Source organism: Balearica regulorum, chromosome 1, assembly GCF_011004875.1.
Source record: "Balearica regulorum gibbericeps isolate bBalReg1 chromosome 1, bBalReg1.pri, whole genome shotgun sequence".
Taxonomy (NCBI): domain Eukaryota; kingdom Metazoa; phylum Chordata; class Aves; order Gruiformes; family Gruidae; genus Balearica; species Balearica regulorum.
This window is the reverse complement of record NC_046184.1, coordinates 100,525,362-100,552,079: the sequence shown is the minus strand read 5'-3', so window position 1 is coordinate 100,552,079 and position 26,718 is coordinate 100,525,362. Positions and strand designations below refer to the sequence as shown.

General features: G+C 38.9%; 1 protein-coding gene and 1 long non-coding RNA gene across 11 annotated transcripts in view; one reads left to right on the top strand and one right to left on the bottom strand.

Annotated features, from left to right (window-relative positions):
• The first annotated feature begins 1,958 nt into the window (after positions 1-1,958).
• LOC142604098 (uncharacterized) lies at positions 1,959-11,168 on the top strand. 2 transcript variants are annotated; one of them, XR_012837997.1, is made up of 5 exons: positions 1,959-2,778; positions 3,497-3,685; positions 6,398-6,486; positions 7,482-7,871; positions 8,732-11,168. It is a non-coding gene; the product is annotated as an uncharacterized LOC142604098 (long non-coding RNA). The 2 variants fall into 2 exon arrangements; XR_012837995.1 differs by having other exon boundaries at positions 1,969-2,778; positions 7,482-11,168.
• Positions 11,169-12,589: 1,421 nt separating this feature from the next.
• The window catches only part of EPHA6 (EPH receptor A6), a 511,564-nt gene continuing 497,435 nt past the window's right edge, over positions 12,590-26,718 (bottom strand). For 8 of the 9 annotated variants that reach the window (XM_075768276.1, XM_075768260.1, XM_075768301.1 and 5 more), the window contains 3 exons: positions 18,269-18,462; positions 15,751-15,900; positions 12,590-12,729 (listed from right to left, as the gene is read on the bottom strand). In XM_075768276.1, coding sequence (XP_075624391.1) covers positions 12,615-12,729; positions 15,751-15,900; positions 18,269-18,462 — 459 coding nt within the window. In that variant the 3' untranslated portion in view covers positions 12,590-12,614. Of the gene's footprint in view, positions 12,730-15,750; positions 15,901-17,783; positions 17,915-18,268; positions 18,463-26,718 lie in introns of those variants that run through there. The other variant, XM_075768293.1, reaches the window with a different exon arrangement.

Below are 26,718 nucleotides of genomic sequence, written 5' to 3'. Positions count from 1 at the left end.
AGACCTTAAATCCCGCTGTCACTGAGGTAGTTCCAGCCGCTGGGGTTTGGGAGGGAGGCAGCTTGCTCATGCTGGACGCAATGTCTAGAAATACACTTCAGTAATTTTTTGGTGTGTAGCACAGTCCAGTCAGACTGGTTCTAGGTCTGCTGCACAAACTTAAATTTACTTCAGTCACTTAAAATGAGCTCCAGACGTGAGCAGAAATAAACTAAAAGCCAGTCTCCTTTGTATCACGTACTTAGATTTAGCTGCCAAAATTATTCTCAATTCTGTAAAAGTGGTGCTGTGACTCGCTGTGCTGCTGCACTTATCGCACGCAGTTAAAAAGACTCACCCTGCTTTTAACTGGAACGGTAGCGTGAGCGTTCCTCACTAGCTCACCTCCGTGGAGCTATTCATAGGATGTAAAAAAAAAAAAGATGGTTCTTACACCGCTCCCGGTGTTCAGCTCCATGCCCAGCACTGCACACCCTCAGAGCTCAGCACGCTGTCCCATAGTCACCCCTCACAGACTGGCAGTGCAAGCCAAATAACTGGAGCAACTCAGTCCCTTACGCTCCCCTCACTACAATCTGGTATTTCTGTGATTCCCCAGATTCTAAGTGTATTTTTGGGTTTGTTCTTCACAAAGATAAGCAATGAGTGAGGGGTGGAATGCACGGTTCTGCCTCTGCTTCCCAAAAGATGGTCTGCACTGCTCCTTGGTTTGAAGAAGCAATTTTCTTTCATGGAGCTCCGTCCCTCATTTTGAAAAACTCTAATCTGTTTTCACATATGCTGAACACAGCTGTCAGTCTACTGTCTCAACTAGGGAGAGGAGTTGTTTGATAGCCACGTGGACAGTTCTCTTTGCTAAAAATCTTAAGTCAGAAGCTCCCAGTTATAATGCGCTTCGCATTAAATGTCAAAGATTAAAAATACTACAAACATTTTGTCTATTGGTTGGCTTTTTAATTCTTATTGTTGCTTTCATTATTATTAAAGGTTTGAGGTAAATTGCAATCGTGATTTCGTGATTTCCCTATACCCAGAAAGGTTCTAACTAAAAGATGAGATTCCCTCATGGTGACATGAGTCATTAGAGGAAAAACAAGTAGCGTATTATCTCACAGTGAAATTCTGGGTTCAAGCACTTTCTGAAAGGTAATAAGGTTGTGGGGTAAGTATGTGTTAGAGGATGGTGCCATCTCCTACTTTTATATTGAAATCAGTCCATATCTAAGAACTAGTTCTAAACTCAGCAAAGAACAAAGAAAAGCAAAGGCATTTCTGAAATCAGATCTAAAATTAAATATTCATTCTTCATTATATACACTATGTTAAACTTGACAGTCCTTAATGAGAAAGCTCTTCCCATGTAAAATATGCAGGATGCAATGGACTGTGGACATCTGACATTCATTTCCTATTAATCTACACATGTTTCTGTTCAGTTTTGTATTGCATGCATAAATGATGTTATGAAATGAAACTATGATTTTAAACTTTTTGAGGTAGGGTCTGATTATTGTATATGGCATTTGTATCTTTGTGAATCACTGTGTATTGCCCTGGCATTATTTACCATAGCACAATCACTTTTAAAACTGCATTTGTCAGTGAGAGTTTTGAAAAATGCTAGAGGAGGAGTTGCATGGCTCAGTGAACCACCGTCAGGAGGGTGAACAGTACTGCAGAATCTTAATAGCACATTAAAATCTATTTAAAATTCAGATTGCCAGTGTTTCTCAAGAAGGAGCGAGTGCCGTTGTTTGGAACTTTTAATGTGTACAGTTTTTTCCCGATGTTGTTAACTGTATGTGCATTATGACAAGGTGTATGTGCATTTATCAGAGCATAAATGCTCAGTGGTAAGCATGGAAGAGGCCACTATGATTAAGCATTCTTTAGCTGAAAGAAAACAACAACACCCTGAAGCATCTCAAGTGTTAGAACATATTGCCGATCCATCTTTATTAGTACACCACCCTGTGTTAAGCAGCTGGGTTTTGGGGGGTTTTTTTTGGTTTTTTTTTTTTTTTTGCATGATCATGTATGACAGGCGTCACTGTGTATCATTATATTAGTAACTTAAGGCAAAACAAACACCATTAACTCAAAAATAACCACCAGTACTGTAACTTTTATTTGCTAGTAAATATCTTAATAAACAGGCTTACCCCATCTGTAAGACCTGATAATGCCTCTTAGGAAATCATAGAAAAATAAAATACAATAATAATCAGTAACTTGTACTTTGTACAAAAATCTTATTATGTTGCTCAGCAGGTAGCTTTGCCAAACCCCATATTCTTTCTGCAAAGAGATGGCATATGTAATGCAATTTACCTTAAAAACACCCTAATGTTGAGAGCTGAGCATTCTATTACACTATTAACTTGTAGGCATACCAGCACATGAAAATTTACATGGAACATCATATTATCATAGGAATAGAATAATAGTAATAAAAAAAGAAGATAACACCACTTTTCAGTAAATAATAACAACTTCACTTCTAATGTAAATTCCCCTTGGGACTGCAAATCAGTATATTAAGCTTTTTATTTCTTGGCTATTCCTACAACAGAAACTGGCAAAAAGGCAGAAAGAAAAATGCAGTGGGAGCACGTATGGGAGATGTATCACGTGAAGAGAAGACATTCTGAAGAGTGAGGCAGTCCCAGGGGGAAACCAGTGATACCAGCTGTGAAATGTTCAGTTTCAGAACGAGTGGATGGTGCCTGCAGTGCGCAGTGCTACACAAGTTCAGACCGATGAAAATGTAACTTAGAGGTACGGTACCAAGGCTGCTTTTCTGTGAGATGAACGGTGAAGACTGAGTTACAGGTAGTTGTCATTATTCAAATACATCTTGGTAACAGGAAAAGAAGCAACGGCAAAACAAGTGTTATCTGGGGGCCTTAAAGAAAAGGTGGGTTTCGGACTACTGGTAAGGGTATCGGATCTGTGCTGAGGCCACGGTTTGTTTGTAAAATAGTTTGCGAGTATTATGATTATACTGTTACTTTTGAAGCCATCTACCTTTAAAGTTTTGACATGGCTGCTTAAATATATAATCTAAAGTGTCTGTCATCAAATAGTTATTTATATATACACCTACATTGATACATTTTATGGCTATGCTAGAACAGCAAACTATGAAGAGCAGTCATATTTAGTTGTGTACAATCTAATTTCACAGAAGAGACAGAGATTAAACCCCTTCTTAATTCAAATACATTTAAAACCAATACACAGAAATAGAGGCTATCCTGAGAAAACATACCAACCACGTTATCTTCCAAGAGAAAATCAAAGCTAATTTTTGGAAGTTAGTCAAATATTATTCTTGCATCTTTTCTGTAAATGAAAGTGTTTTGTTTTTTAAAAAAAATGATGACAAAATTAAAACAAGGAAGGTTGCTTTGCTAGGAAAAAAACTATTGCCTTTCAGTAAATAGGGTTTCACATGATCTTTTAAAGATTTTTTTTTTTCCTTGTTAAACTGCAGATGCAATCCTGAGGAGTGCAGAGTACCTGCTTTGTTACCAAAGTCACTAGGAGTTGTACTGCATTAACAAGAACAAGCCCTTTTTGTTAGTCTCCGGGTTTTCAGTCACGGCGTCACCGTGTGTGATATAACTGATACCATCAGAGAATTTTGACATTGGCCTCAACAGAAGCAGACATAAGGCCATAGGTAAGAACAACATATACTGAAGTACTGACTGAATCTGGTTCCTTCACCAGCGTTAACTAAGAAACAACTTTTCTGACTTTAAATCTGAAATAGCCCTCTCCACCTTATGTAGAAATGTTGGAAGAAGAAATTGCTGCAAAAGAATTGGTATTAAAAATGCTACACTGCCAATTCAAAGGTAACTTTCTTGGGGAGAGGCAGATAGGGAATCATAGCCATAAGCTTTAAAATGCTTACGTGTTTACGTGTTAGGAATTTTAGAGGAAGATGTTTTTCTTGAGATGGGGAATTAAGAAAAGAGTCCGGTAAACAGAACCAGTAGGAGGGCATTAGTTATTTTATTTGCTACTGTGCCGTTCATTAACAGGCAAATCTCAAAACTTACACTGCAATGCACTAGCTTGTTCAGAGAGGCAAATAATCAGCTAGAACTGCTATTATGAAGGGGAGATCATATTGCATAATGGTATATGTTTAGGAAAAAAGATAGACAAATCCTATTTTTTTTGTCGGTTCTGTTTGTTTGATGAGGATTTATCCTGAATTTAAATCCAGGAGTTTGGGGGATTTTCTAGGAAAAAACAAAACAAAACAAACCCCAAAACATTTCTGTTAGCTACTCTATTAGATGTGCAGGTCATTTTACATACTTATTCCAAACTCAGAGATGGTAGCCCATTCCACATAAAACAACAGTGCAGCAACCACCTTTTGTACCTTGCAATTCAGCTCTACCATGTTGAAGGTAACCATAATCTATTTCATCACATCCCCGAGGTAGTAGCATTGTCCTTTATGCTCAGTGCACTCCTTTTCCTCCTATTAGATGAGGCCATCCTTTCCATGCAAATTTATAGGAAACTCTTGATCCAAAACCTGTTTCAGTCTATTGATGTCTTCTTCTGGATTTAACTGATTTTGGATCATGCCCTGAATGGCCAACCTACATCTCAACCTGAAACTCTCAACAGAAAAATTAAAACTAGCAAAAAGTTTTAGTGATACATTTGAATGACAAGACAGCCTGTGTCCTCCTAAGTGCTGATTCTCTAACAAATCAAACATGACAGTGGTGGGATGCAAGAAAGGAGAATTTGTTTGGAGAGCTGAATCCTACATAATGTATATATAACATAGGGCTTCATCTCACTGCCACTGAAGTCAGTAACAAACTCCCATGAATTTTGGTCAAGACCATGCCTATTGATACCACAGCATCTAATTCCTCACAGTTACATCATTGTTCCAGGAATTACTCCATCAAAAAGTTTATTAAAATCTTTCAGCAGGATTTGGAAATACCAGGTGTTTTAGAGCAGAACCTTCCCAAGACCAAAATGGAACTTCCAAAGTTGGCATTTAGTAACTAAAATAATCTACAGATTTGAAACAGTGGCTGCACTTTATCTTTCTCAACTAATCCTATTGTACATAAAGGGACTGTGATGGTAAGTTATACAGCTGAGAGTATTCAGCTTCTAAAAAAAATAAATCCTATTTTGCTTTTCCTTTTTGCCTCTTAATCATTCTCAAGTAGAGCTCAGTCTGAATTGAGAGGAAATTGAAAATTCAGTTTGTAAGCTATTCTTAACCAGATAGTTGTACTCTTAGTTTATTCAGATTCCTCTCAAAAAAGCAAATATGCAACAAGAAGAAAAAGTAGTCTTTCAGTTATGTAATTCTATCTCCTGGAGGTTCTAACCTAAATGATGACAATTTTACCAGGTTTTTGTCATGGATGGACCCAGGAAAACCAGCAACTAGATTTTTGCCTATCACTGCTGTAGAGGAGCCTCAGAACCTTACGCTGTGATGATACTATGAAAATACTCCCTTGAGTGTTTCAATGGGCACTTTTTCATCATTCACAACGAGAAATGAAAATTTGGATTCCAATGCAGATTTCTCCCATATTCGATTTTCCAGATCCTAGAATCAAGGTTGCTTTCTATATAGCCAAGGCCCTGGGCATCACACACTTCATAATACAGAAGGCTAGATTTCTCTTTGACTTGTGAATTTTCAGTCCCAGGGTTTTGGCTTATCTGCCGCTCAACATACATGCTGCTGCTTAGCAGTTATTCACTGAATTGTCAATAGAAGAAGTATTAGTGTAATATTATGGTTTATTCACAAATTTGTAATCAGTTTGATGATGTGCATGTTAGAGATGAATATTCCCCAAAATGTGTAGTATTTCCCAAATGAAGAAAAAAGTCAGCAATATCTCCTCACATATCAAAAAAAATATATGCAGGAGGTTCTATGCTAATATCAAAGAATATACTGGTCTCCTCAAGGAAACCATATGAGGTAATGAAATTAAAAAAAAAAAAAAGACAAAATAATGTTACCTTATGCTGCCTTACAAATACTTTATAGGAACTTGGATTTGCAAGTCCTTTATGCCTGACTCTACTCATGAAAATAGTTCCATTTCTAATCAGGCTCCTTATATTAATTAACCTGCACAAACATGTAACCGTTTACAGATTCAGGAGTTTCTGAGCATGGCACAGTACATAGGTTATTACTGAGACACATGTGTAGTTACTTATTAGTCTAAGTGCTCAGATGCTTAGACAGAGATCAAAATTTTGGACAGGAACAAAGTAGAACAGGTATGAAAACTTCAAATGATTTTGAGACTGATCTTTTTAATATATTTTTTTCCATATCTTCAGTGTCATGACTTGGCATTTTTTATTCCAGTTTAATTACACAGGTATGAAAAATCAGATAATATGCTGAGCCTTTCTGGAAGAGAGATGTACTTGGGAAATCTCTTGCAGGAAAGAAAGGTAAGAGATACTTGTGTAGAATATTTAAAGAGGCATACACACAGATTTCACTGAAGTAGTGTTATATAATTTCACAAATAAAATATGGAAATATATTTTAACTCTAATCCATTTTAACCTCATTTTTTATCAACCATTTTGTTGGTTTTCCCTTCTAAAATTCAACACATCTTTTTATAGTTTTTACTGGCATATCCTTACTCATATTTCCTTGAAAATTTCCCTCATTTTAAACTCATAAGTGTCTATAAGTAGCTATTTAAAATAAAATAATTTATATACATTTTTGGTGACTTCAGCAGAGTGACTTAACCTGTTTATAGCAGGGAGTACATCTTACTAGAGATGCTGGCTCATGGGCACCTTGCTTCCCCTTTATGATCACTGATGATTTCTGCAGTAGTTAGTTGTACGGAAGAGAATCAGTAAAAAGGGGTTTGGTGTGGTGGTGGTAGAAGGGTCAGCATCAGGTGACCAGGCGGCTTTCTGTAAGCCAGTTTGAAAATGTTTTTTCTGCCCGCGGAGGAAAAGAGAGGCTGTCCATTTCCAGATAACAAGCCAAGGAAGTTGGGGAAGTACTATACACGTACAGTGCATGCTGTTAAAAGTTTTAAAAGTCAGTGGAGCAGATCAATACCATTAGTGTTACTGGGAGTTAGGTAATTAAATTCTGTAGGCTTGAAAAATCTCGGACATTATGATATACATTGTATTTACAATTCTTTCTGTACATATAGACAAATATTTTATATCCATAACGTGCTCAACATATCGTGGTCCATAATCTGAGGAACTATATACAACCATAGCACTCATGGATGAGCAGTGTGCACAGTAAATACAGTATATGATGACAGAAGATATTTGTGAGCTGTAAGTGCATGGAACTGTCTAATGCAAGTCCTTTGTTTTTTGTTAGAGCTCCTTAGCACAATATGGACAGTTCTTCCTTTTTCGCCTTATTGTAGACTTTAGGGATTTTTTTTTTTTTTCAGTGCTGATTCGTCTCTCCAGGAAGATTCAAGATCACTGTCCTACTAAGTGTTAACCCAGCCCAACAGATCTTTCCCTCACTCTCAAAAAATTAATACCATTATAGTACCATTATAAAAAGAAAAAAATTATTATCTTTGTCATTTATTCAGGAAAGATCAGTTACATTTGGTGAACAAAGGTATTCTGGAAGAAAACTGTTTAAGAGAATACAGTGCTCTTCAACAATGTGCAAATGCCATGCGTGAAGTATCTCCCTTTTTAACACTTTTCCTAGAAGATGCAATGGAAGACAGACTTTTTATTAGGACTGGATTAGAAGTGAGTCCTCCTTCCCACTCTCTGCAGGACATATCTCAAGACAGACTCAGCCCAGGACAGGGTAGTTACAGGTACCCGATGTTCATAAGAGAAATTCTCAGCTGCCAGAACATGTCCCATAGAAGCATTGCATGAGCTGAGTTAAAACAGCTAAATACATGCTTCAGTTTGCAATGGGGCCAGCTGAAATTTAGCAACTGGCTTTCAGTACAAGTTAATGTGTGTTCTATGCTGCTTTACCTTGGTGGCTGATATGGTACCATGGGGTCATTCAAACATGGAAACTGCTGTGGTTAATACAGTCTTACTAGGCACCTCCACAGTCCCAGCTATGCCACATATTAAATCTCTACTGGATCTGAATAAAATACATTTGTACATTACTTATGGCCCACCTTTGCATCCTGTATGAACCTGCATTGAAAAAGAAGGTAACAGAGCCCAGTGTTAGGCTCATCGTATAAAAAAATGGAAAATGGATAGTCAGTCTTAAATTACAGAAAAGTCAAAGTACTACAGTCTAGGAGTTCCATGTCAGAATAATCCAGCTAATACTGAATACAATTTTGGACCCAGAATGCTTTGTCCAGAACAACTAATTTAATTGAATTTATTGTTGAGTGCACTATTTGCAATTAAAGGATTGCCTTAAGCTGAAAAGTCTTGGCTGATGCCTTAAAGCATAGCATGTGTATAAGGTTTTACTGGTCAGACACTGAATTTACATTCATGGAAACAAAAAGGGTAACTTTTGTTTAAGAAAACTTTAAATTACATAGCTCAATTCTCTTCCTTTCACCCCATGGAGTCCCATTGCTTCTCAGTAATTCCAATGTGCACACCCCTCATGAGCAAAATCTACTAAATCTTCTGCTGTAACTTGTTCAATTTTAACACCAGCATTACGGACAAGATCCTCTCTTTTTCACAGGTTCAGCATGAGGACTGGATACAATCAGTGCATGAGATTCATCTGACCAAACACAGATGCCTGCATATGAGCTGGTCATTTTGATCTCTTTGAATGCAGAGAAACAGGTGCTTCTTTGGCACAACTCATCTAACCCAGAGGTAAATAATTAAATTTATCAGATGATTCACACCCTACAGGAGCCCACTTCACTGATTAAAAGGGAACCTCGGATGACTAGCTCAAATGCAGACCTCCAAAATTAGGTAGAATAATTAAATTATTCCTCCCAATACATCTCAAGGCTCTGACAAATAGGGATAGCTTGAGTAAGGATGACTGATATGGTTTCCATGTTAGATGACCACCCCATTGGCTGCATGGACATCCAAGTTACTTGTCAGTCAACATTGGAAGCACTGTGGTTGGCACATGATGGACAGCTGGGGCAGTGCACTTGATGGCCAAGAGACACTAACCTGGTCCTGCTTAGCTGTCAAGGCCCTCACTTAAGCAATGCTTTGGAGGCGGAAGTGATACACAAGTAGTAGTAACATTGTAGATTAACAACAGTCAGATCTGTGAGAAAAATCTACACATGGATATTACTTGTAAATAACTTAGAACTATTTCCTTGTGTCCACATTTTAATGCCTTTTTTTTTTTTTTTTGGCTTGCATATTATGCACACTATATTTTGTGAACTTTCAATGAGTACTTTTAGTTAAGAAGCACTCTGCAATGTGGGCCAGATTCTCAAAACCAGCCTACTAGATTTACTTAAATTTGTTTAAACTTAAACTCTAACTGCACATTGCAATATTCAGGATAACTAAATAGAGCTAATTTTCACCTGAAGAAACTATACTCTGTAACAAAGAAAGTTACTCTAATTTCTTATACACATTTGGGGCCTGCAAAGAATTAAGCTCACATTTGAAAAATAACACCTGTTGGTTTTTTGCTTGTTTTTAAATAAAAAAATAGGAAAAAACAAAACAAGAATAGGCTTGGAATCAGAGCAAGAGCAAATAAAATGTTTCCAAAATGGGAAAATGTAAATTTGATCAGGAATAACTATTATAAAAGTGTCACACTGCACTACAACAACAACAAAAACCCAAGCTGTATAAACCCAAAAAATCCTGGATTTACAATGTTTTTAATAAATGTCCTCACCCAAAGAATCCCTTGTTCTTTCCTTTCTGGTTACCCAAACTCTTGTTTATATAAAAAAATATATCTGATTAATAAGTGTTTTAATATTGTTATATTTTTTTCTATTGAAAATATATTTTCATTAGTGTGATAAATTTGGAAATTAATTTCCATGAAATATATCCAGGTTGTGTGTATGTAACATACTGCTCTGCATCCACACTACCGGGAATGAATAAATGTGCAAAGGAGAATTTAAAAGTGCACATACATGGTTTGGATGAGTTATGAGTAATTTTGAACCCCATTAACAAATAACAGACTCATACCTCCTCGGTAATGTATTTAATTGTGAGAGAGGCTCCTTCCACAGATGTCAAGTTGATGGCCACGGAAGCAATGACAGGCAAAATGGATAACAAAATGATAAAGGAAAATCAACTTTTCAATTACTTTGTGATTATAGTATTTTTTAAAAAGCTTCAGGTAAGCATGATTTTCTTTCCATAAGAGAACCCTTACCAAAAAATTATTCAGATGTAGAACTGGGGCAGAATTTTTCAAGTGACAGTCACAGAAAAGAACAAACGCTTTTTTTCCCCACTAAAGGCCTGTGATCCTGTGAAACGCACATGCTTGTACAGTCCTACTGAGTTCAGCGGGACTACTCATGCTGACAAAGTTACCTTTGTAGCTAGAATAGGACTGGAGCTGCCCTTCTTTGAACAAACTCATAGAATTGGCATTGCAGAACACCGATGAATCCTGATCTTTAGAAAACTTGTTCCTCAGTTAAATCTGGGTTTTGTTTGTTTTTTTTTTAAAGGGAAGAAAGGAAAATTTACTTAGTGCACTACCGTTATCCCACTTAAATTAATGCAGTTATTCCAACATAAAGTGAGAACAGTGAATCAGGCCTAGCGTGTTTTACTCTGTGAACTGGTTGGAAGCATAATCTTTTCTGAGTTGCTTTACAATTTTCCTTCTTTGCCACTGGTATACAATGGCAACCTTTTCCAAGAGTTAGGAAATACATTTTGATCTACAAGCTGTAAATTAAGCAGTAAATATCATTATGATTACATAAAGTAGTTAGTTAATTTTGATATACACATATATTATACTAATTACCCAAATGCACGTTTTAACGGAAGAGTTGTAATGCTTGCGTATATTGGAATGCCACGTAACTCAAAAAGTCCTCCAAACAATGTATAAATCAACAAAAGCATCTGCACCCAGTTTACATGTGACATGCACGTAGATCTGCGCGTGACTTCTACAGCACGCAGACATGCGCTCGTTCCCCTGTTCCCAGTAGCGCATATCCCATGCAAAAGTTTGGAAACGTAGCCCAGCACGTCTGTGTAAGTTGTCTGAATAAAACATGAAAGCTGTAAGTCTTACAGAGGTACAAATATTATGTTAGGCCTTTGCAGCCATTTTCTTGCATGTAAATATGGCTATTGAAGAGTTCTAAAGGTAATTGTCTTTGATGTCATTCAGATATCTGTACTAAATGAAGATCTAGCCCGTAGTAACCAGAGCTCCATTTCAGCAGAGTCTGCTTTTTACTTCTAAAAGCAGTTAGAAGTAGACTCAAGGCAACATATTATTACACTGCTGTCCTACATCTCCTTTTCTGCCTATGTACAAGCTAATTGAATACCGCAGAGTATAACTTCCAGCATTAGTTGGTGGTTGTACCACTGCCCTCAACTGGAGGATGATATGGCCAGCCTGCTCCTATGGGAATAAACACATCACCCCACTGGTGGCTGGCCCTCTTAAGGTCTACTACCACTGGTGGAAATTATGCTTAGTTCAAGCAGCAGAGGCCTGCATTTTTGGAACAGAAAGCTTTCTGAAGTCTATGTGGCCACAATATAGCTGACAACCATGTTTTACACATGGCTATGGAAGCGTTAAAATCAGTTTTCCAGTGATAATTTGCCACGTAGTAGAAGCAAATGCTGAGTATTAAAAAAAAACAAAGAAGGTCTAGGGTGGTGAAAAATCCCATGGACGAACAAATTTTCCAACCTAATCTAAAATTTAAAGCATAAAAAGTGTCAAGTGCTAAAATAATTCAAAATCAAGGACCTTAAGATTTCAAACAGATTTCTCTCACTATCCTCCCAATTATTCACACAATGAATACTCACTACATAAAATCATCAGTCATTTCTGCAAACAATACTAACATTTTGAGGCACCGCCTTACCAGCATTCAAACTATTATAAAGTAATATAAGGATAGGATCCATACATTTGGATTTAATTAAGAAATAAAATAAATATTTATGTCAAACTTCTTGATTGCACATTTGGTATTGGAAGTTACATGATCACAGAACATGAAAGAAGTCAAATACTTTTTGATCTACCAGCAAACTCTAAATACATCAATAAAGAAGCCACACCAGGCCAAATAGATTACTACTTTCAAGTAAGTTCATGAAAGTTTCCCAAATACTGTTATACACAGTTACACATCCATGCTGAGTTATTCATCAATGTGTAGCAAGAGTCTTGCAATAGGCCAGGATTCTATCGGCAGATAACTGGCGGAGGAGCTATGCAGTGTGATTAAAAATTCCCATTTGGAAGCATTAACATAGAAGTACTTTTATAGTCTGAAGAGGAGACTGAAGTTCTTGAAGTTGGGAAGAGCAGAAGGGAAGAATGAGAATATTTTTCCATTTTAGAAATGCTGAGGCACAAAACACAGTTGATTCTAGTACTTTCATACATGAAATCCTTTCTCCTGTATGTGCATCATGTGTAACCGCAAAGTCTGTAAACTGCTGACTATTCGTCTCTGGTGTCCAATGAGTACAACTCCAATTCTTCTAATGTCACTGTAAGATAAAAAGTTTCATCTTGGATGCAGGTATAGTAAAGCCTCTTGCACACAAAAGACTAGAAATACCTGAGAATTGCTCTACTTGAGGACAGTTTATCTTCCTGACTGGGACATATAAGAAAGCTGCAAATCTTCACGTTTTCTACACCTGTCAATTCCAAATTTTTGAAGACATCCATTTAAGAAAAAAAAACCAAAAAACTCTTAGAGCAGTGGTATCTGTTGTGATACAGTCAAGTAATTTTTTCAGATCTTGAGGAAGAACTTAAAAGGTGGGATCTAATAGCCCATTTTAGTAATGTGTTAGTAACAAATGTTTCCTACTCATACTTGCAAAGGAACACAGCTGATACGCTCACTCTTGCAGTCCTGAGACTGAAATAACAGAGGCTGTGCTTCTGATGATTTGGGCAATGGTGGTGAGAGATGGTCTAAAGATCAGAATAGCAGTGAATCTTCCAGCTCGACCCAGATTTGCCTCCTGGTTTCCCTTCATCTCATCTAGACCTGTACTCCAGAACGGGTAGCTCACCCAAAGCCTGAATTTTTGGCAAGAACGAAGTCAACAGCCCTCAGCATAGAATCATAGAACGGTTTGGGTTGGAAGGGACCTTAGACATCATCTAGTTCCAACCCCCCTGCCATGGGCAGGGACACCCTCCACTAGACCAGGTTGCTCAAAGCATCCAGCACAATCCACTAGCTCAGTCGTTCCCTAAACATCACCAACTGCAATATGCAGAGAAAGATCACAGAGGTGGTGAGAGCAGGAAACTTCAGATAAGCCCTGTCAGTTGTGCAAATCCCACGCTGGGACATACCATAGGCATCGCCTGTTTAGATACCCTATAAAGTTGTTTAACAATATAGCTAGTAAAGAAGCCCATGGGATGAGATTCTGAGATTCAGATTTTCAGTTCAAGATACCCAACTCTGACTCCTCCAGATGAAGAGCCACTGGATAGCAGCAGTTATTATGTACTTGGGGTTAACGTCCACATGGGGGATGACACACAGCACTTAAGGTCAGCAGGGGCTATGCAAAAATACTGAGTGTCTTAGAAGCTAAAAAGAGTCAGCTAAAAGAATAAACCTTTACAGGGGGGAGTGGTATTAGAAATGCAGGAACAATGCATAGGACCTATTAAGGAAGGCCTGATAAAGCTCAGAAAGAAGCCAGTAGGCCTGGGTAACGGAGGTTATTTGAAGACAGAAGGAATCTTTCAAAAAGCTGAAGTGGTATCTAAAGAAAGAAAGTAGAAAAGATCGTAACCTTAGGCAGATTAGCTGTAAAAGCACAGTGAGGCAGGCTAAAAAGAAACTTGAAGAACAAGCAGAAAAAAGACATCTAATAATAAAACTCAAATCTTTCTGCAAGCTCACTGGGGTACAAGAACCCTGCCAGGGCATCTGTGGAGCCTAATGATGATTTGGGTATAAAAGAGCGCTGAAAGACTGGCCACTAGTGGAAGACTAAACCAATTACTTGAGTTGATATTCACTGAGGAAGAAACTGAAGTGACGCCCATGCCAGAACCTTTATAGAATACTTGTCAGCGGATCTGTCTGAAGTTGAAGTGACTGCAGAAGAAGTTATAGACAAGCTGAAAAAACAAGCGACAAGCCACCTCCAGAACAAGACTATATGTATTTAATTATTTTCAAGGATGAAGGAGTTGAATTACTAACAGAGATGTGAGAGAGGGGGTTATCAGTTCTGTTCCACTTGCTCAAAAATTTCTTGGCGCCTGAGGCATGGAGAGTGGTGCCAGGCAAAACAAAAAGTTTCCATGGGAGATCTGGGGAACTACGGACCTGCGAGTCTGAAATCATTACAGGGCATAATAGAAATTACAGTAAAGTACAGAATTATTGGATGCTTGGATAAATGATCTACTTGAATCACTATGGCTTTTGCAAAGTCCTATTTTAGAAAATTGTTTCCAGTGGAGGAGTGAGCATACATATGGATGAAGGTGATCCATTTGATACGCTCTACTTGGATTTCCAAAAGCTTTACAGAAGATTCCTCATCAAAACTTTATAAGGAAAGTAAGGAGCTATGGCATAAGAATGTCTTTACATGATTAAATAATTGGTTTAAAGACAGGAGGTTAGGAGCAAGTTGTCAGGTTTTACAATGTAGTCATCAATGGAAACCTGCAGGGACCTTCATGGGATAATGTCAAACATTACTGTTCAACAAATCAGTAAATGGTCTGGAAAAACAGGTGAGCGTAGAGGTGAAAAAGTTGGTGAGACTGGATTGTTCAAGGCAGTAAAGGAAAGGGCCAGCCTTGAAGAGTTTTAGAAGGATATTGTAAGACTAAGTGACCACTCCATAAAGCAGCAGATGAAATTCAATGTAGGTGAATGTAAAGTGATACACATGGGAGAAAACCAGTCCTAATTTCACATGAAAAATTACCGAGTTTTAACTGACCATTACCATTATTGATACAGATAGTCCCAGCATCAAATAAAAGATTAGGAATTAATGGGAAGGGAACAGAGAACAAAATAGATCATATAATTACGCTACCATATTAATCCCTGGTTTGCCTAAACCCTTATACACTGGGTGCAGTGTTTTCATTTAAAGAATGATAGAGGGGAGTCGGAGATGGTTGAAGAAGGGCAGCAAGGCATAGAACAACTTCCACACGAGGACTGACATGGGCTCAATGATTTTCACAGCAAAGTAAGAAAAGATTTTTGCCACTGATTTCAGTGGTCTAGATCAAAACTGACTCCACAAGAAACATTTAAGGATGTTCTCTGCCTGAACTTTAGCAGTGTTTGTTATGGTCACAGAATGAAACTGTCAGTTCTGGGTCTATTAATTACATCTTTTTCCTGCATCATTTTGGTAAAAAAACTGCATTTGTCCTTCATTAGCTTAGGTAGGAAAGGAAATGAAAGCTCTGTTCCATACATCACGATAATTACATCACTGCAGCATCCAAAGAAATTCAGATTGATTAGTCACTGTAGGGATAACAGATTACATACTTACTCAATACTCATTCTTGAAACCATATCCAAAGTTGTGAAACCTGCTGCCATGAAGTTATTTTTGTACTGACCCATTTTTATGGAGTCCAGCCAGTCACTGACTGAAACAAACAAAGGATATTCTGGAACTTCACCAGGTGAATCTGGCATTCTGGAAAAACAAAATGCAAAGGTTACCAAAGCAGTACAAAATATGACGCTAGCTTTATTCTGGTAGACATTGTTTTTATTAAAACGCAGAAGGAATGAGAGAGGAGCCTGAGCTGTAAAGGTCAGATCTAAACTGAGGATTTCTTTAACCCGTTGTCTAAAACTTACAAATCATGTCAGTCTGCCAAGTTGCACTACTTAGACAATGAATTTTTTTAAAAAGCACTGCAGCTCAGTAACAAACCGAGGAACAAGCCTCTCCTACTGCTCTTATTTTTGTTCTCACAGAGCACTTCGTTACAGATTTTATGTGTTCAGGATAATAATAATTTGTAAATACAGTAGTCAAAGTAGAGGACAAACAAAATTTAACATGAGATACAATTTAAAAATATTAAAAAACTGTGAGATGATTTTTACATTTATCTACAAAAAAACCCCAAATGGCTCCTTAGTGCTATACGATTATGCAATGGGAACTCTGATTACAGTGTTCAATGCCTAAAACTAACCCTAAAAGAAGCAAAAAGAATAAAATTTTATAACTTTGCTTTTACATAGAATTATATAGAGTAGCAAATAAAAACAAAGGAGCTAATTTAGTCACATTTCTGTTTCAGTTTTTTTCTCTAATATTATTACAACTGAAACAGAAAGATGGAAAAAAAAAAATTCCGATTTTGAGGTATATATTTCCAGTCTTCTGTTGTGTACCACACTGGTGAGGGCTCACAACTTCCATTGACTTTGTACATTTTGTCTACAGAAACTGTAGGAACAGAATCCAGAAATAAAGCACACTGCTGTTTATAAAAGCTTTATGATAGCCTTTAGGAGAAAGATATAATTTATTTAAAATTAAAACAAAGACAGCAAAAGCCAGCCAGATTAACTGATGGAACGTGACTTATGTAGAATATAGGAAGCATCAACCCTAGTATCTTAACATACCAAGTTTCAACCACACATATTCAAATACATTAAACACTGGTTTTCATTCATATTACCAAAATGAGAGAGAGAGAGAAACTGAAGGACAGGAGAACACTGTTAAGTACAAATCTTAATTAAAGACCTACTAAGGTCCCTTCCAACCTGAACTACTCTGTGATGGTATGATTCTGTAGAATAACTGCTGACCTCGTAAGTTAACAATAACGCAAAATCATACAGATTGATTGCATCAAGCATTCCCAAATGAATGGAAAAACATTCCCAAGCAGGTGAGCTCAAGACGAGCTTGGCTGCAAGAAAACAGGCATACATTTTCAGATCTTAAAACATTACTTAAGGATAGATACAAGTGCATTACTCTGATGCTAAATAAAATGACCCAGGTACAAGTAGCAAGTCATATATATTTATATGCAGAAACACATAGAGACAACTAACTTTAGTGCATGGGCATTAAATGCCACAAGTCCCGCTAGTTTGTGGTAGATGAAATGGCTGTAGCCCTAACTGTAGGTTTTCCTAGTAACCTCTACGTTCAGCCTGTCCCACAGCAAGATACCAGCCTCGGTCTTTGCCCTGGTGCTCAGCCCTTCTCCAAGCCATATAAAAAACCTCTTAACCCACTGAGGTCCTCAGCAAGATCCACTCAGGCATTGAGAACCCTGTATAAACCCAGGGGAGTCTCCATGAAAGCACCTTTATCTTAAGGTGAACTTCAGCTAATGAAGAGAGTGAGGTCACCTAGACCTTCACTGATTTCAGCTGATACCCAGGGACAGCTTGGATCAGTAAGACTACAAAAGAATCAACAAATACTTCCACCGCAACCTTGCTTCTCCTGTGGCTGCATTCATTTCTGTAATATTATTGATGGAAAAAAACTTTGGGCAACACCATCAAGAATTTGTTGTGGAATGGTAATAGCATAATCTTTTATTTAGTCACTGTTGCCATTCTTCTACAGATAAAGATTTAGCAAGCTAAGACACAACTACTTGCTGCAGGAAATTACTCCAAGGCAGTCCAGAAATTGCTTGAGCACTGTCAGATGAAGAGACAGGCTGTTGAATAGAGAAAAAAGATTACAAAGAAAAAACAAGCACCTAGGAGAAGCACCAAAAAAAGAAAAAAAAAAAGGAACAAAGAGATTCACAAAGATTAAGGATAGACAGTGTACAAACAGAGTTTAGAAAAAAAAAAAGAAAAAAAGAAAAATGCCTAATATAATCTGCATGGCTGGAGAAAAAAAGTCCTTATTCAACAGTTTCTTATAAGGGGCTCAAAGTTATTTGAACCCCCATAACTTTGTGAATTCAGAACTTTGCTGCTCTCCCCTACCCTTACTTAATGCCCTAAGCCATCTAATGATAGCCACCATGTGTTATACAAGAAAAAAGTACCAAAAAGAGTCTTACACAAGTACGTCCTCCACTAGTGTATGAAGGGTGCTCGGATTGCGGATCAGTTTGTCTAGGAAGCTGACAATGTCACTAAATTTTGGACGGTGGTTCCTCTCCTTTTGCCAGCAGTGAAGCATTAGTTGGTGAAGAGAAGCTGGGCAGCCCATGGGAGCTGGAAGCCTGTAGCCTTCTTCAATAGACAGTATAACCTAAAGGAGTACAATGATTACTGGGCATTAAACGCTGAAAGGACAATATAAAGTTGACAATTAAAAACCAGTGATAGCAATTGATGGCACAGCCACCGTCATTTTATGCATTGCTGGGGCTTCACTCAGGGAATCAGGACTGGCAGGAGTATGACCAGAAGCGATGTGAAGTATTTTGTAGGCATATGAAACACAGTAGGCACATGAAACACAGTAGGCACTTTTTTAGGCTCTCCAGCCATTCCCTTCAAACAGCCAAAAAAGGAGGAGGAGAAGAAAGAACTAGCTAGTATCACTATCTTTTTCATCCACTTCAGGTTGATGTTGTACTGTACAGGGCCACAGACTAACCTCGGCTGGCCTCTGCCTACTGGGATGCTCTAACACTTGCATCCTGACAAAGCGTTTGTGTGTGGCAATGTCACGATACAATCGAGCACGACAAATGCACATTGCAGCACCTGGAAAATTTACTTGGTGATAGTATGTTTCTGCTGATCATTAGAGTGTGATTAATTCAGGCAGTACAGTGAAGTACAACATTATTTTGCACAGCCTCTCTCAGAAACCTGGATGTCCAAGCTGTTTAAACAAAAGTTAATAAAATTATGGTGTTACCATATACCCCAAAGTGAGTAAAACTTTCAGATTCAGCAGATGTGGAAAACGTGTTTGGTCAGGATTTGGAAAGAAACAGATTTGATGTCACAGATAAATCACATGTATGAAAAATTACATTTGATCAGAGTTGAAAGGAGGCTTGTTTTTAGTAACACTGGTAACAAAAAACATTGTCTAAATAGACACACATATAGCAAAAGTAGGTGAAGTCCATCAAAGCTGGCTGGATTCATTCTATGTAAGATTTTAAAAAACAAGAGGAAGGGTTATTGGGTTCTGCAGTGAGTGGTGGTCACAGTGGTGCAGATGATAGAAATTACATAGTCAAGATTTCTTGTATATAAAAGAATGGAAAGAGAAGCAGTAGTTTACCAAAAACAAAGCTAGGAAAAAGACCAACCCTACCACACACACATAACCCTTCCACATAAAAATTCAACCAATGCTAAATGTTCTCTAAAGTACAAATGATTGGACACAATATTTATAATAACCCAGTGCACTTCTGAGAAACATACCTACTGCATTTATACCCACTCTGCTTTAAGGAGACATTTATCATTTTCACACAGATGTATGTACATGCTGCAGACGTATTACTGCAGCTGGAAGGGGGTACATTAAATTGTTTACAGCAAATCAATGTTTTATAGCACTAGCTGTAGCTTCAATATATTCAGTCTTATTATCCTGGAATATATCCTCGTTCTCTTTTTGAATTCTGAATTAATGTTGTTGGCTCCGTTTAGCAATGCTTAATGCTTATGCTGCAAGCATTATGCAAATAGAGTAATGGCGCCTCATTAGGCCCTTAGCTCCCCTTCATGGCATGGTAGAGAACGGAACAAGACTCTCGCAGCTGTACGCTGCGGGGCATCTCAGTTTTATAAAATGAGGTGACTTGAGCCTACGGTGTATAGCCCTCCTGTACCCTGCAGAAAGACCTACGCATGAAAAACAAGCGTTTGCAACGTGGCAGGGAATTGGATTTGCACGGAGTAAGTTTCAGCCCCATCGGCAACAGCACCGGGAAGCGCAGGCTGCTCCAAAGGCAGCGTTGTCTGCCGCAGAGATCTCTGAACGCGGCGCCCGTGAGTACTGACGGATCACACGCCGGCAGACGGGAACGGCCACGCACACGCAGAGGTGATCGCTAGCAGTGAGCGACACGTCAGTGTGAGAATCCTTCCACCTGCCTTTCTGGCTACTTGTTTATCTCCCTGGGATTTATTTCGGTGGCCCAAAATCCAGGCTGCCGAAATGGCTGCTACAGGAAAGAACCACCCTCAGGCTGACAGAGAAATATTTTCTCCAAAGCCTTGCTTTCTAATGATGAATGTGCCCCCAGATTGTTCCTGTTGGAGACTCAGGATGGGTAAAATTCAACCCCATCTGCATGCAATTTTATTCACAAAACTGTCAAACATACGTATCTCAAGCAGTCTGTCAAAAGTGGCTTCATAAAACACAGGTACTGGTTCCAGTGCGGGGCATAGCTTAGTTGACACTTGACGTTGAACAGGCAATCTTTAGCAGCCCAGAAATGCAGATATCATAGTCTTTACATTTAACTACCTGTTGCAAATGATTAATTTCTGAAATATATTTTGGTTTTAAAGCAAGGGAAAAGCTTCTCTACTTTTATGAAACATATAGCATTCGCTTGACACAACAATAGAGGGCTGATGAATTTTTTCTGGAATAAATTATTCAGGAAAAAACTCAAAAGCAACCACAGTTTTCCAGACATCATATTTTCTCCGACACACTCTATTTTACCGTATCTTTGAAAAAAGAAGTTACGATGCATTTTTTTTCCTCTCTTGTTCAAAACGAACATTTCATGAAGAGAAATGCCAGCTGGTGCTGGGATAATTACAATTTCTCATTAATACCAGCACATTTTAAAAATAAACTGCAAATACTGCCTCATTAGTATCCCTTGTGAAGCAAGTATTATTTTTAGAGTCTAAGAAGCAAGAGTAAAGATGCGATAAGTGTCTAATACTGCAATGGGAATCAAGTCTCAAAGGAAGAATTAGAGCTTTTTAGTTCCTTATTTATTTATTTAAGCTCCTGCTTTACTACTTGCACAGCACCTCTCTCCAAACAGAGGAATTAGATATCCATATACTTAAAAGGGAAGTATTAATTTTTTCTTAGTAATATAAAATTATATATTATATAATATGCAAAGATTATATATGTTAACATCGTTTAAATGCCTTTTTCTGTGCCAGTTTAAAGTTGAAGAAGCACCGCATTAATTGTGAAAGGGTCTAAAAGTCTCTATCTCCAAGAAGGATATAGCAACAGCTCTAGCAATTGGTGTCATTCTTTCCACATTGGCAAATCAACGCCCCTTCTATTTCAACCCAAAAGAGCAGGAACATTAGCTTAGTTTCTATACACAGAAAGCCCTGAGTCTGCTGGCAAAAAGGCTGATTACTGCTCTCTAGTTCTGGTTTTGTGACGAACGTTCGATGGGTATCAAAAGGAAGAAAACATGCAAATATTCTGTGCTGCCATCAATCACTGAGAAAGAGGCTGTAGGGGTTTTTTTTAGCGATGAGTATGTTTAAACCTCATTAGACGGTCTTGGGGGTCAGCATTAAGGTGAGTAAAATGGACAGGGTGTATCGTTACGAGCAACACTTTTTGGCAGGTGAGAATATAAACTATATGGGGAAGGGAATATTTTTTACACTTAACATGGCTAATTATTTCCACGCTTTTTAAAGCTTAGGTTTTTACGCTTATATAGGGGACCATTCTTTTTATATATTTTTTTTTTACACAGATGCTATTAAACACTGCAGCCTGTTAAGTACATTTTATCATTTTTGTTTGATGTTAGAGATAGCTGTAAAGGTTGAAGACAGAGTTAATATTAAATATTAATTATGATACCAAAATTAACTGAAAAATATTTTATGGACTTCCACATAAAATTAATGCATGTTTCATTTAAAAATCATTTGAAATTTGCAAAAATGGCATCTGAAAATTAAGCTGTAATCTTTCTGATCATTGCATTATTAACAGTAACATAGATTTTTGCTTTCAAAAATAAACTGACAGATTTTTTAATGAGACTGAGACAGGAGAAAGTCCAGAGGGATGTTGTCCCTATGTCCTGATGACATCTGAAAAATCTACCAGGAGGGAGAGGCAGCTGCTCATGCCTCATGGTACAGAGCCAATCGCAGGTGCCTGCCAAGTGTTTTGATATCTATGGGTTGAAAGAACTATATTAGGGCAAGTTATTTTTACTATTACAAGAAACTTTCCTAAGCGTAAGGACTTTTATTCTGTTTGCTACAGTATTTTCCTTGCGTATTGATTAAAATGCATGAAATATTCTTTTTTTCTTTTTTAAATACTGTAGTTCTGCAACATGCACTAATTTATACAGTGGCTTCTAACAGGTGTCCCAGTAGACTTCACTCACAGCTGTTCTACAAACCAAATGCATGGAATATAAATCTTCCTTTCCTCACATAAGCATTAGCAAGCCAGGCTCTTAGCACAATCTGTTCATCAGTACACTAGTTTCCTTGGAAAGTTCAATATCTTAGCTAATGTTTATTAATTAAGCAGTAAGACATGACAGACTGTGTGGCAGCCCTAATTAATGGACACCTCTGGTGCCTGCCACACATCTAAGAAGTGCATTAATCAGCACCAACACAGGTCGGAACTGACTTCCCACAATAATAAAATGGTTATTTACTTAAACAAGAACATTTCTCAAAGTTAATAACATTTTTAAGCCTCTACATTATACTGTGTACAGTATTAAAAAATTTATGAGAGGTATTTTCAAACTCAGTTGCCTAAAGTTCAGCTTCCAAATCCCTGCTTAGGAATATAAATAGAGGACGCTATATTTGCAGAAGCGTCAAGTCTCCCTGGCTTGAGCTGACCTGATGGGTACTTGTGAACAGTTGTGGTCTCTGAAAAGAAGACTGGGTTTATTTAGGTGGCAGGTATCAATTTAACACTCCACTTCAGCTCGGATTCTGTGCTACCTGTGCTGGCTCCTTGTGATGTGATTGCTGCGACCGAGGGGTTGGACAAGAGACCCTTGGTAGAGTTAGTTCAGCCTCACCGTTCATCTGACTGAAGATGCGTTCGCATGGCAAATAGGCACCATGTCAGTCACTGCTGAACTCGCTTCTCCTAGCATCGCCGCCCTTTGCGTAGCAGTGGGCATAGCATTGGCTTCTATGTTATGCACGTAAGAAACGAACATTTAACTGGCAGTTGCTCAAAACATCACTCACTCAGCCGTTGTCTAAAAACATGAATTAATTTCTCGAAGTTGTTTAATTAGAAAAGCAATTTGTAAGACGGAATGTGAAAAAACAGACTCGGCTCTGCAGAGTTTATACTTGGAAAACTTTCGGTACTTTACAAAAACCCATCCAACTCAATAAATATTTTATTGCTAACTAGAGAAGACTTTTATTATGATCAAAACACAGTAAGGGTTGTAATGTTAACGTTGCCAGATATTTTCCTGTAGCAGAACCTCTGACTATACTTATGCAAGACCTTATCAACAGTTGTTTGCATAATGTGTCTTATGAATCTGTTTAGTGCATGCTCCTCTCTGTTACTTTCTCTGCCATATGTACAGTATCACTCACCTTTGGGGAAGTCCTATTATTTCTGCAAAATAAGCTCATGTGAATTCAGGGTAATTTATTGTACTAAAACATATGTCCCAATATCTAGCAAAGTAAGCTTTACAATATGTCTAATAACTTGAAATTTCCTAATGACATTTAGAGTCACTAAATGTATTTAGAAGGTCACAGGTACTCACTATTAACATTTTGGCACTGGAAGCCTGTGGGCAGGGCTCTGGAGAAACGGAGTCCTTTGTGCTGTGCGTTGCTGAGCCACATGGAAAGCCCCAGGAGTCAGCATCATTAGCATAAGCAGCATCCGTAGGGCCCGCATCATTATTCTGTATTAACAGATACTTCTGTTTTGGATGTAGGAGTAATTAAACGTTGCTATCTTCATGCTGTAGCAGAATATTTAATATACTCTAAATGGCAGGGTCACTTTATGAATTCTCACTGCTGGCATAGCCTTGAATAGATACGCCATAGGTGGTGATAGAGGGGAAGAGGACAGGCTGAAGCCAGCCTCAAAGAAAGGGAGAGGCAGCTGGAATGAAGGTCTGTGTTGTGCACTGCTCTCACCTGGTGACTTGGGCTCTATGTGAGGGCCCTACACGTCATTCAAACCCTCTTCCCAGGAGGTGAATAGTGGGGCCAAGCGGATCAGATAGAAAGTCTTTCTCTCCCCCGCGTTTGCAGTTAGTGGTAACAATGGTGGGAGAGTCAAAAAAACCCCAACCAACCAGCCATGAATGAGGTGCTGCAGAGGGAAGGGAGAAATGAAACACCAACTATACAGTAAAGAAAGCCAGGCAAAAGACTATTGCCCACGATATGCTCAGAGGATGCGCCAGTGGCAACTGACAGGGGCAATAGCAGAAAGGATTGTGAGATGTTGCTGCTTTTACGATTATGTGCTGGTTTTGGCGGGGATAGAGTTAATTTTCTCCACAGTGGCTAGCATGGGGCTACGGTTTGGATTTGTGCTGGCACCAGCGCTGCTAACCCAGGGATGGTTTGGTTCCTGCTGAGCAGCGCTCACACAGAGCCAAGGCCTTTGCTGCTCCTCACACCACCCCACCAGCCAGTGGGCTGGGGGTGCACGAGGGGTTGGGAGGGGACACAGCCGGGACAGCTGACCCCAACTGACCACAGGGATACCCCATACCATGTGACGTCATGCTCAGCATATAAAGCTGGGGGAAGAAGAAGGAAGGGGGCGGGTACACATGTTTGGAGTGATGGCATTTGTCTTCCCCAGTAACCGTTACACACGTGATGGAGCCCTGCTTTCCTGGAGATGGCTGAACACCTGCCTGCCCGTGGGAAGTGGTGAATAATTCCTTGTCTTGGCTTTGCTTGTGTGCACAGCTTTTGCTTTACCTATTAAACTGCCATTATCTCAACCCACGAGTTTTCTCACGTTTACACTTCTGATTCTCTCCCCCATCCCATGGGGCAGAGAGTGAGCGAGCGGCTGTGTGGTGCTGAGCTGCTGGCTGGGGTTAAACAACAACCAATGAGCACAGTCCCTCAACTGGGCAGTGCTAATGGGGGTGGAAGGGAAAAAGTAACTGCCCAGTGAACCTCGCTTGTAAAGGCACACGTGGACATTGTACTTACTACTCAGAGAGAGTTGAGTGGACAGAGGCAATGGGCACAAACTGAAACCCATGAAATTCCATCGAAATGTAAGAAAACACTTTTCTATTGTGTGGGTGACTGGCACAGGTTGCCCAGAGAGATTGTAAAGTCTCCATCTCTGGAGACAGTCAAAACCCAATCTGAGACAGCTCTGAGCAAACTGCTTTAGCTGACTCTGCCTGAGCAGGGGGGCTGGAGTAGACAGTTGAAAGGTCCCTCAACCTCAGCTCTTGTGTGATTCTGTGATTTACTAGTACCTTCTTCCCAGCTCCCTGTTCTGTTCGACCTCCCCTTAAAAGAAGGCTTACAGTGAAACTAACCATTGCATCTATTAGTTTGGGAAGGCAGAAAATGTGAGGCTATATGTGCATTTTGATACAAAGTGCATTCCATGCAATACAGAGTAATTGGGTTTTGCAACAGCATACTAATAATGAACAGGCTGATACTGCCATGGCTGGGTTTGGCTTTGCTTCTGAACAGATTAGCTCAAGAACAGCACCCTCTGTTACTGCAGGGCCAAAGTGATGTCTCAACTCCTTAGCAATCAGCTCCTAAACCACCACATCTTACAATGGAGCTTTTTAAGGAAAACAATGGCAGTTTGCCTTAAACTGGTGTTTGCAAACTATGGTAGTTCAAGGGCTGATAAGTGTCTCTCGGTTCAGGCAAGGAAATAGCTGGGCTACTGACATTGTTAGTAGGAGTCTGCCTGTTCGTCTTCTTTTATTAATTTTGAACCCATTGGCCCACTTGAATCAAATTAAATAAGCTGTGTAAGAATCAGCAGCTGGCAGAGGTATAAAGTTGGTTGTAGGACATAGAGGCTTAAATATATGAGAAATCTGTACACAGATGATTTCACACTGTGCCCCAGGGAAAAAGTAGCCTTAATTCAGTTGTCTAAGCATAGGTATCTACTTTTAGATTCCCTAAGGTATCCTGCCCAGCCTTCAGCTGTTGCTCCAGAAGTACTCAGGTCTCCTGCATATCCTGCATCAGCCACATGTGGAAATCTGAGTTACTCTAAGGCATCTCAAATGCCAACAGATTGCTAGCTGTGGGAAACAGAACTGAGCCTACTGGGCTTACCCACTTATTTCACAGTAGGCCCATGATGTGTTTATAGTTCAGATAGTACCAAACTAACATCTCCACTGAAGAAAAAGGTCAACCTCAGCTCAGTGGTTGCTTGTTCTCTTCAGATGAGCAACCAGCCACCACTGCCTGATCAATCAACAGAAGCGTAGCTCAAAACCAGGCACAGCATGTATCGTCCCATACCTGGTGTTAATTAAGGAGCACAGCAGGGAGCTGGGCTGCTGGCAGGTAGTTGTGTGGAGGGGGGGATGGAGGC